General features: G+C 39.3%; 1 protein-coding gene across 3 annotated transcripts in view; it reads left to right on the plus strand.

Moving 5' to 3' along the window:
• Positions 1-12,152, plus strand: part of LOC126267032 (claspin-like) — a 166,409-nt gene that overhangs the window by 80,354 nt on the left and 73,903 nt on the right. For all 3 annotated transcript variants that reach the window (XM_049971818.1, XM_049971819.1, XM_049971817.1), the window contains one exon: positions 4,885-5,056. In XM_049971818.1, coding sequence (XP_049827775.1) covers positions 4,885-5,056 — 172 coding nt within the window. The remainder of the gene's footprint in view (positions 1-4,884; positions 5,057-12,152) is intronic.

The raw sequence follows: 12,152 nt of genomic DNA on the forward strand, positions 1-12,152 counted from the left end.
GTCCGCCACATGCCATAAGGTGGCTTGCAGAGTTTGGATGTTGGTGTAGAATTACAACATTCTAAAAGATTCTAATTGGGGTTACTCCATTTATTTGTAGAACACTTTGGGTAAGTTGTAAGCTGAAATTTATGTATTTGTTGATAAGACACCCCAATGTAAACACACTGTGCAATTGTTAGAAATTATAATACATTCCTATGACATTTGAATTCATTAAAATGACTTTTTGTCATAAAGATATGTTGAAGAGGTTGAGTGTAAGAGCAGCTTGCAATAACAAGATTGGCTCCGGACAGGAAATCATGATGGGTTGCATCAGATTAGTCGGAAGGCTTATGACGCTGCTTCAAATTTGGAAATATCCTTGCAGACTTGAAAGTCTCTATTTACAAGACATGTAAACAAATTATATTGGCATAATGGCTCTTTACTAATGAATCATTCCACAAAAAGTATGAATTTATTTTTTCCTCATTTCAGTTCCATCAAAAAAGTCCGTTGCTAGTATGACTACAGGAACACAGCAGCACATTAGCTGATAGTAATTGTGTAGGTATCATCCATGTTGAGAAATATGTTGTGAAATAAGCTGGGGAAAGAAATTGAGATTTTCAAATTTTATTTTATTTATTTAATTTGACAATGGAAGGGACTGCCACATGCTTACAGGTGATGGCAGCTATATAGGATTCACGTCCCTTTCAGCCAAGGTTAGTGCTGTTATGTTGCACTATTTATTTTTCATTTGGAGGGATCCTTGCGTAATTTGCATGTCTGTCTTTGGCTCATGCCATTTTGTTTGATATTTATCTGTGCCTGGTGGAGTTTCACATCCCAGTATTCACCTTACGACTAGGGAAAACCACCAGAGAAAACCCCAGCTGGGGTGGTATTTTGGTTTGCTATGACCTTTCTTTTGTCATAATGTATTTTGTTGGTCATTGGTATGAGACTGTCCCTACTTGTTTTCAAGTTCTCTGTAGTTGTTGAATGCTTAAAATTGGTTGTAGTTCCCATGTTACTGAAGTATCCTTGTTCAGTTCTGTTCTGTATACTTTGTTTGTGTATTTTCTACTTATGAATATAGATAGCCATTTTCAATGTTAAATTACACATCACTGTCATAGGTGTGTCTGAGTTGGGTTTGGGGTTATGGGAAGGATTGTTTTCTACCTCAGTTAAGAGGTAATTAGTTGGAATATCACACTTCACTTCACTGTCCTGTGACTGTTACGGTGGATTTTGGGATAGTGGGATAAGGTTTGTGCATGTCACTGTAGTCTTCTCCTTCTTATATGTTCGATTATTTCATTGTTTTTTGGAAATGTCCTTTGGATTGAGAAAGCTATGGAATCGTAAGGGTACTTGGAGCTGGGTAATGTTAAATTCTTAAATTGGCTTGCAGGTAAAGTCTTTTATTAAACCTTTGTTACTAGCTCTAGTCCATAATCTCCTGTTTTCATTGTGATTTTCTTCTAGTATTGGTCGTGTGTTGATTAGTTTAAATAGTGTCATTTGCTTCGGTGTGGTGAAGTTTAGCCGTGAACGTTACGGCTGCTACTATTTCGTATTGGGCTTTTGATGCTTTCCTAGGCAGGCACTGTACTCCAGTAAGGGCTTTCTGAAAGTTTAGTGCATGTGGATCACCGATTCTGGGTTGGCACTGCCGAATTTAAAGCATTTTTACTAGTTTCATCCTCTGTTTTGTCTTCCCGATGATTGCATCCGTATGATGTTTCCAGGGCATGGCATGATTGAGTACCATTACTAGATATTTTGCACTTCAAATTGGGTCTATGCTTTACTGCCGAGTTATTACAGATAGATCATCTATTTCAAACCTTCCACTTTGCATAATGTTTCAGTGCCTGAACATTAACAGCCTCCATTGCTCAATGTTGAAACCTGCTGCAGGGCTAAATTTGCTGGATAGTTCACATAGTGATCCTACTGCCAGTCTATTGGTTGAGCAGATGAAGTGCACAACGTGCAGAGGAAATCAATATCCAGAAACACTGTCAAAACACAGTCTCCTCTGTTTAGCACTTCGGTTGTGGTGCTGACCATTGTTGAATGTTCTTGCCTGAAGCCTGCCTGTTGTGGGGGAAGAAGAGTCAGGCAGCAGGACACAAATATTGATGCTTGTTGATAAACCCTGTCTCTTTGACGTGCCTAAATTGTCATTTATTAGTATAGTGCTCACTGTTCAGTTGTAAAAAGAATTTATAAAAAACAAACATTTTAATTTTAACAAGTGGCTGTTAGAAGTGGTGAAAAGGCCCGTGTTGTCATGCTTGGTATGATATCCATTATCAGTCATGAAATCGTAAAAGGGAGAATTTTTATGCAATGAAGTGAGTTATATGTAAATTTCATTGAAAAATTGCATTTGGAGTTTTGTTCTCCATGGTCATAGCCTTTGATTGACGGTAATTATCTTGAAGATGGAAATCAGTCTAGACATGGAACAGCACCCACTATTGAAGAAACTAGACCTCATGTCCGGAAAAGATTGAAGAGTGTGCCTGCTGCGCATAATCAGCATGTTCCTTGCTCTCGCAGAAATGGATTTGTGACTGCTTCTTAAAAGTCGGGAAAGCCTGCAATCTCTTAGAATCTTATCACCTTCCCGGAGGAAGGAGATTTTATGTTTGGAGTTCTACAAAAATATATCAAGGGGCTTAATGCTTTTGGGTCTCAAACAGTATTTAACTGTAGTTGTCAGGATGGGTTTAAGGAGCATAAGTGGGCATTCAGGACTGATACTATTCACTGTTGGATATGGAATGAAAAAGGGAGTTACCAGAATATGGAGATTTTTGCCTTCTCCTATTCTATGGGGTACATTTGGTTTGTCATCTACTATGATTGTGCAGAGCACTGTGCGTAGCAGTGGAGAGCATTTTGCCCTCAATGGAAGGAGCAGGCAGACACGTCTGTAAAGTAGGAGGGCTGGTAGACAAAGCATGATCCACTGCTGTGGCTATTGTCTCGCCGGTCAGTCCGCAAACCCCACGTGACCAGTCTCTGCTCTCCCATTGCTTGGCTTTGAACCTTCTGAAAGCATTACTTGCTCAACAGCCCCATGGATAGCGTCCCTAGCTCAATGGAGCAAAGTGTTGGATTCATCCCCAGTGCTGCAGAGCCTCTTGTGTAACCTACATCCCGCCACCGAGGCGCAGTGGTAGTCGCAAGAAAAATATTGCAAAATTTGGAGAAGAAACTAATGCTCTTTCTTATCCTTACTATCACTTTGTGCTGCACATAACATCATAATTGATACTAAAATTTCCCCAACCAATTTTAGTCCATGTCAAGAAACAACCTTGCATCTGGGTCTTCCTAATGACGCTCATGCAACAAAGGAGAAGAAATAGTTACCATGGATTGGTATACTGTTTTATGCCGACATAGTTGTTTTGAAAGGATCCAGCAGTGGAGAAAAGATTGACCATTGCAGGATTTTGTTCTGCCACAGTACCATTTTTGCATACAGTGTGGCTAAAATACAAGCATTTGTTGAAGATTCTGAAGTCCAAACAATGTATGTATTGACTTTATGCCCCACATCTATGAGTGATATCTTTTTCTGCTGTCATCCTGTTCACTTTGTTTGTTTGGGTTACTTTTGAACAGCTGATAAGCAGAAATACATAGAAGATAGTGTCCTTACTGGTAGTCACTGCATTCTTGGTAAGACATGACTGTAATGTCCCCGTTTGTCAACTGATAAAACTACTAAGCTGCTCAAACACCAAGGATTGAAATAGAGATCAGTTGTCATTTACCATTTCTTTCACCTCCAGCAATGTTTGTTGATGTGAAAAATGCTAAGTTGGTGTCAGGTCCAGAATCCATGTTAAACTATAGGTCCCTCTATAAATGGTTGGGTAAGTCAGTTCAAAGATAGGAAGAAGGAAATGGCATTCCACTTTCAACAGTCCTTGCATTGTTGGCTGCTTTCTCATTACATTGGAATAGGCTAAAAATTCAACACTTGGACATCTGAATGATTGTTCTACTTGTGTTAAGAGGCTGGCTTCAAAAAGGACTGTGATAGGTCTGACATGGGCTGAAAAATCATCACCTGGGCTTCCACTGACGATGACAGGAAATGATATTGCAAGCACATGAGAATGAAACTAATATAGTATACCAGGACTCCCAAATACAAGGAAAGTGGATCACATGTGAGGCACTTTTGGGCGACTGAGAACTATATGTATACATATTATGGCAGAAAGACATTTAAAAGACAGAAAGATATGTCTAAGGGTTTATTTTGAAGTAAATAAATGACCCTGATACGTGCATGGTGGATGAAGGTTGTTGCGGACAATTTGCAAGAAAATGGAGAAACAGTTTTTCTCCTTCAAAACCTTTCAAAAATATGTACTGTAATTCAAAAGAAAATACTGTAGATCATATTATATGATTGTGGTTTAACCAAAAAAAATTGTTGTCTTAAACGGCTTCATCCCCCCTCCTTCCTTAGTTTGGTTAACCACAGTTGTACCATATATTTATGGAGTTGAGAATTAATAAGGTACATATTTAAGCACCATTACACGAGTATTAGGTATAGCTAGAACCCTTAACTAATCGTCTCCTTTGTTTCATTGCTGCAAAAGTAAACTGAGGGACAAAATCGGACCAAAGCTTTAAGTTTATTATTCTATCCAAGTGTATTTGCTAAAGGAATCTACTAGCCATGAGATTTCACACCCATATTTTGCTAACAGAGATAAACAAGGTATTACATTGATTAACTTTTCAAATTATTATTGCTGCTGTTGTGGTTGTTGTTGTTATTATTATTGTCATCATCGTCATTATTATTATTATTATTATTATTATTATTATTATTATTATTATTTCCAGCTGCTGGAAGATTCAGACATTACAACATGTGCTGCCTCATCAATATTTGGTATTCCAAATGTTGCACCTTCTCAAGAAGACTGTAAGAAACTTTTTCTAGCTGGTACATTTGACACCCAGAAAAATATGGATGAATTAATGGAGTTCTGTTCAGGAGATTTTCCAATGACGGGTACAGTTTTTTAAATTATTTTCCACAATTTGAAAAAGATATGGACTGACAAATGAGCCTTTCAAACATCACTTATGGAAGGCTCCTAGAGTTTGGTTGATGATTGTCCTAATCATTAACTGATCTGATAATTCGTCTTCTTCTTCTTCTTCTTCTTCTTCTTCTTCTTCTTCTGGAATTCTTGTGATTTTGCCTCTTTCTGTTTCTATACTCCTTAATGTGTACACGAATACTATATTTTTCTCTGATTGTTGTGTTGTTTATTCTGTCTGATAATCCTTAAAAACATTTGATCTTTGCAGCATAAATTGTGTGTCCATTTCCAGCTGTTATTGTCAGTGTCTTGTTGCTAATTGTATGGAAGATGCTGCCATTGTTATTGTTTTATGGAATGTTGTTAATGTTTCTTTCCTCGATGATTAGTTTATGATTCCATGCAGTTAATTGAATGTTTCTATTTTCTTTGGTGTGTTGTTTTGTTTGTGAAGGAGAAAATATTTTCCAAGAAGTTGAATTAATTTTCTCTGTCTTGTGACTTTGTCATTACAGTTTTGCTCGAGACCAGGTTGCGACCCTTATAAGCCATAACTTTTTGCTTTTATGTCAAAATGTAGAATTTTAATTTTTTCTGAAATTGAAAGTATAGCAAGATCAAGAGTTTAAATAACTTTGACATGTAGACTGTGCAATTCAATTTTAATATGTGCCCTGTCATTTAAAAAAGTTTAGTCTGGATTAATAAATAATAGAGAAAAGATAATATGGTGGTTTTAATACTTCAGGTGTTCTACATAGCCTCTACAATACAAGCATGTTCGCGCAACCATGTGAAACTGTAAGAAAGGACCTTTCTTGGGACGTTGTCAAAGTCGCATGTTGTAGTAGCTTGAATATTGGTTATGTTGTCAGAGTGTTGACCCTTCATGTGAATTTTTATTTTTGGGAGTTAAGAAAAGCCACTCAGCACCAAATTGGGTGAATATGGAGAATGGAGGCTATTAGAGAACTGGTGCTTTTTTACAACTGCAGCCAAATGAGAGGGTGCCTTGTCCTACAGTAAGAAGAAAGTCCTCCCCTCACATTGTTGTGGAGAAAACATCTGACTCCTTTTGTACAACAAATCTATGATTCTTCTTCTTCCGTATCCGGATGCACCAATTATATCTTCCCTTCCCAGTAATTAGCAACGTAGTTTGCTTTGTCATTGACTTTCAAAATATCTTTAGTGCATGTTATAGACATATCTGGGCAAATCAGTAGGTGGTCCAAGTCCTGTATTGCTCCGCATTCACACCTATCGCTATCACTGTAACCCCATTTAAATAGGTTTGATTTGCACCCAGTAACTCCAGTACGCAGCCGGTTTAATGACCTCCAAGTTGTAAAAGGTAGTTGAAATCCTGCAGATCCCTCCTCAAGTAGTTCCATTGTGGAGTGTGGCACCATTTCTTCCCAAAGAGATAGCCGCCTTGCGGTGGGCTTGGTGGCGAGCTCTTCAGTAGTTTCAGTGAAACTCCTGCGGGATTTCAGCCGGACACGTTGTTTTCGGTGCATATGCAACGGGTGTCGGGGGATCATTCATTTGTTTTGATGTTTCTATCTCGGCGGCTACTTGTCTGCGGATAGTGGGTGGTGCTATGCCTATGATGGGATAAATGATGTCTGTGGGAGTTGGTTTGAGGCATCCTGTGGCAATACGTACAGTTTCGTTTACGGCGACTTCAACTTGCTTAGTGTGAGCAGAGTTCCTCCAAACTGGCGCCGCAAATTCCGCTGCTGAGATACTCAGCACCAGACCTGTGGTGCGCAAAACATGTGGTTGAGCTCCCCACGATGAACCTGTTAGCTTCCGCAGTATGTTGTTCCTGGCACAGACCCTTTTTTTTTAGTGTTGTGATAGTGCTGCTTAAAAATAAGTGCTCTGTCCAATGTTACTACCAGGTATTTTGGGCTGTTTGTATGTTTCAGCTCTTCCCCTTGCCACATGACTCGGACTTTCCGTTTGGCTTGTTTGTTCCTAAGATGGAAGGCGGATACTTGAGATTTACTAGGGTTTGGTTTGAGATTATTGCCGTCGTAATAGGTAGCAAGTTCTGTTAAGGCTCCTGTGAGATTCTCCTCCACTTGTTCAAAGGTTTTATCCTGTGTGGCCACTGCTGCATCATCAGCATATATGAACATTCGTGTCTGGTGGCTGATGGGAAGATCATTGGTATAGATGTTAAATAATATTGGAGCCAAGACACTACCCTGTGCAAGTCCATTTTTCTGTGTCCTCCATCGGCTGTTTTTAGACTGTAAGGTTACATAGTAGCGTCTGTTCTGTAGCATGCATTTCACGAACATAGAAAGGGTGTAGTCCTTAGTGACATTATACACTTTCTGGGTAAGCAACTTATGGTTAACTGTGTCATATGCTGCACTGAGATCCAGGAATGCGACCCCAGTTACTTCTCCTCTCTGATAGCCGTCTTCGATGTACTGTGTGAGATTAAGGATTTGGCCACAGCATGATTTTCCTGGTCGAAATCCAGCTTGTTCGTTAATGAGGGCTTTGTCCACATAATCGGCTATGCGTTTGAGGATCATTCGCTCCAGCACTTTAAATAAATGACAAAGCAGTGAGACAGGCCGAAAATTTTTAACTTCAGCTGGGTCTTTCCCTGGTTTTAGTAACACAATAACCGGAGCTTTCCTTCACAGTTTATGAATTTGCATTGTTGTAATACAGTGATTCATTAGCTCTAGGATCCATGTTTGTACTCCCGGTCCAAAATGTTTAAGTTGCTCAGGTCTCAGATCATCGAGGTCAGCGGCCTTATTATTTTTCAAATCATTGATGGCATCGTGTAGCTCCTGAATGAAGAACGGGCGAGCTAGGAAGCTAATCTCCTCGTTCAGTTTTCTTTTAATTTTGCCATTCCTGATCTTCCTTTTAGTTTTTCCGTTCATGAGTAGTTGGTGAGCTATCTGATCACTGTAATTTGGTTGTGGTTCTCTTGGGTCGTTGCTGAGACTTTTGACCAGTTTCCATGCCTTCCTACTGCTGTGCTTCATGTCCGTCTCTTGTAGGAGGTTTCACCACTTTTCCTTTCTCGCTTTGGATATACCAGACATCAGTTCCTCACCTACCTGGATCGTTTCCTCTGAGAAGGGGTCCTTGTTGTACAGTTCTTCATACTTTTTCAGAGCTTCCTTGCTGCTACCATTGAGTCCAGCAATATACTGGGTGCGGCACCCTCTAGGTATGCGCCGTCGAGAGATTTTCTTGACAAGGTCTATAAAAATCTATGATACCTAAATAATACTGGAAATGTATGGTACTATCAGTGGTAACAAATTCCCTGTGGATAGTGCCATGGACATTAAAACAGTCAATCAGTATTGTCTTCACTTTTTGATTTCATTCAGGCCTTCTCTGGTCTTGGCAGACTGGAGACCCATTCTGCACTTTGTCATTTTGTGGTAGGTCTGTATTGATAAAACCAAGTCTTGTCACCTGTGATGATTTTTTTCCAGATAAGAATTGTCTTGATTTTTTTTTTTATTTCAATTAAGTCGTATCATGAAGCTGTGCGTAATTTGTGTTTGGGAGCTAAGATGTGTAGGACAGACTTTCCACACACTTTCTTGTTCTTCAAACATTTTGGAGAATGTCTTACAGATATTCAGATCATTAGTGATAGCTCTGCATGAGAGATGACAGTCGATTTTCAAAAGATGTCATATGAACTTGAGGTTGAACCCCCTAACCTCTTGTTGTCCTCAAGTGACAACTATCCTCCTTGAAACTACTCAAATACTCATGCAAGACTTAAACAGTTATTGCTGTAAGCCTTTTTCATTGACACAGACATCTCCATAGCCGGTTTATCAAGTGAAACTAAGTTGAATCACTACTCATTGCTCCATTGAGGTTTGTGACATGGCATTATTGACACACTATGTCCACTACTCAACACTGCCTGTTCACAAGTGGTTTATCAAAAGTGCATCTGTTGATTATAGTTGTTACTTCAAGCTGTCACCGTAGTTACTGCACTAACATATCTTATATGCCACGAACTTCTTGGGTGGATGGTACCTAACAGTCTATTCCATTTTTACATCGAGTAATGATTTGTAATTTCGAAATTTGAGTTTGGATTATAACTGTGTCATTTGGCCAGGCTCCTTGTACAGCCGTAGATGACTAGAATAATGTCAGTGTTGAAGTTCCCACAACTGAAAGCTCAAAACTTGTGTAGCTGAGAATGCAAAATTTTCAAATGATCAGAGGCTTCTATTTAAGAGTGTTATGCTTTTGAGTTTTGGTGAATGAGAACATACCACACTGTGTGTGTGTGTGTGTGTGTGTGTGTGTGTGTGTGTGTGTGTGTGTGTGTGTTCCTGTAATTGCTCATCTTCCTGGTTTTTACATATTGACAGAATTTGTACTCTGACATACTTTTAGATGTTACAACTAGCTTGAACACAATTAAATATTCTGAGAAGTTGTTTGTTATTCATAAGTACTTAGTGTGACTTGAATAATCTGTTGTAGCTAATACAGCACCCAAAAACTATTGTGGTGGATATTTTGTACTGTTATTAAAATAATTCTCTTCCCATCTTTAGTGACTATCTTCACCTCGCCCCACCCTCCCCCTTCTTCTCTTCCACAAAGTGTTTCTTAATGCATTGTCTACTAGGCAAGACCTTTAAGCTGTTCTCAGAATGATGGTGGTGGTGGTGGTGGTGGTGGTGGTGGTGGTTAGTGTTTTAACGTCCCGTCGACAACGAGGTCATTAGAGACGGAGCGCAAGCTTGGGTTAGGGAAGGATTGGGAAGGAAATCGGCCGTGCCCTTTTAAAAGGAACCATCCCGGCATTTGCCTGAAGCGATTTAGGGAAATCACGGAAAACCTAAATCAGGATGGTCGGAGACGGGATTCTCAGAATGAATGAGGCACCTAACATTGAAATGGATGCGACATCTGACATCATGATAGATAGCGCCATCGGCACACAGGGTGAACCTGTTAACATGATTTGTGCTCTCAGTGCTCTCCAGCAGCCAATGTCAGCTTTCTTTGGCTCGCAAAAATACAGTTTCTGTATGAAAAAGGACATGCGTAAAATAGATGTGTTAACTCTGTAGTCAGTTGTTGAAGAAGAGCAAAGGAAATCATGAAGATGACTCTGGACTCATCGATGGCTTGAACAGCAGATTGCTGGAGAACAACAGTAACATGTGGTGCATAGAAGTAGAAGTTATTCGTTTTTGGTTTTAAATGGAATGTAGTTAAGGTGTACTGCCTAATGTCAGTTTGCATGTACATAGTATCCATATTCTCAATGTTGCATTGACTACTAACACTCTGAAACAAACTTTATCACATAAATTTCAAGATCAAAATTTGTTTCACGTTCCATCATTTCATTTGAATGGAAGAGGAAATTTTTCAAAGCTGCACACCAATGACTTTAAATTTAATTTCAACTTGTTGCTGCACACTAAAATTGAAAGAGATATTTACTGGCAAGATACAAACATGAGCCAGTCCAAAACCCAGAGATAGTTGAAGTTTCATAATAGAAAAGCTTCCAGTGTGTAACTTGGGTTTACCTCCTGATATAGACTGGCAGCCACATTAGGATTTCTGGCAGCAGGGGAAACATTCCAGTTGGTGGCCTTTGGAACAGAATCACAGCAAGTACCTTATTGGTGGTAAATAACATTGACTTTTGGGATACTACTTCTATTAAATGAATAAAAGAGATCCAGAAACTTTTAGAAAACAAATGGTAGAAAAAAAGGGAGAAAAATTGCAAGTAGGTGGACGCAAACTGACTAAATTTCTGTCCACATGCATTTTCATGTCCCATGAGAGGATGGCTTTACCATTGTGTGACCTGTTGTTGTTGTTGTTGTTGTTGTCTTTGTCTTCAGTGCTGAGACTGGTTTGATGCAGCTCCCCATGCTACTCTTATCCTCCCAGTACTTACTGCAACCTACATCCTTCTGAATCTGCTTAGTGTACTCATCTCTTGGTCTCCCTCCATGATTTTTACACTCCACACTGCCCTCCAATGTTAAATTTGTGATCACTTGATGCCTCAAAACATGTCCTACCAACTGATCCCTTCTTCTCGCCAAGTTGTGCCACAAACTTCTCTTCTCCCCAATCCTATTCAATACCTCCTCATTAGTTATGTGATCTACCCATCTAATCTTCAGCATTCTTCTGTAGCACCACATTTCAAAAGCTTGTATTCTATTCTTGTCCAAACTATTTATCGTCCATGTTTCACTTCCATACATGGCTACACTCCATACTAATACTTTCAGAAATGACTTCCTGACACTTAAATCTATACTCGATGTTAACAAACTTCTCTTCTTCAGAAACGCTTTTCTTGCCATTGCCAGTCTACATTTTATATCCTCTCTACTTTGACCATCATCAGTTATTTTGCTCCCCAAATAGCAAAACTCCTTTACTACTTTAAGTGTCTCATTTCCTAATCTAATTCCCTCAGCATCACCCGACTTAATTCGACTACATTCCATTATCCTTGTTTTGCTTTTGTTGATGTTCATCTTATATCCTCCTTTCAAGAAGCTATCCATTCCATTCAGCTGCTCTTTAAAGTCGTTTGCTGTCTCTGACAGAATTACGATATCATCGGCGAACCTCAAAGTTTCCTTTACTGCTTGCTCAATATACAGATTGAATAACATCGGGGAGAGGCTACAATCCTGTTTTACTCCCTTCCCAACCACTGCTTCCCTTTCATGTCCCTCGACTCTTATAACTGCCATCTGCTTTCTGTACAAATTGTAAATAGCCTTTCGCTCCCTGTATTTTACCCCTGCCACCTTCAGAATTTGAAAGAGAGTATTCCAATCAACATTGTCAAAAGCTTTCTCTAAGTCTACAAATGCTAGAAACGTAGGTTTGCCTTTCCTTAATCTTTCTTCTATGGTAAGTCATACGGTCAGTATTGCCTCACGTGTTCCAACATTTCTACAGAATCCAAACTGATCTTCCCAGAGGTCGGCTTCTACTAGTTTTTCCATTTGTCTGTAAAGAACTCGTGTTAGTATTTTGCAG

This window comes from Schistocerca gregaria, chromosome 4, assembly GCF_023897955.1.
Source record: "Schistocerca gregaria isolate iqSchGreg1 chromosome 4, iqSchGreg1.2, whole genome shotgun sequence".
Lineage (NCBI taxonomy): Eukaryota > Metazoa > Arthropoda > Insecta > Orthoptera > Acrididae > Schistocerca > Schistocerca gregaria.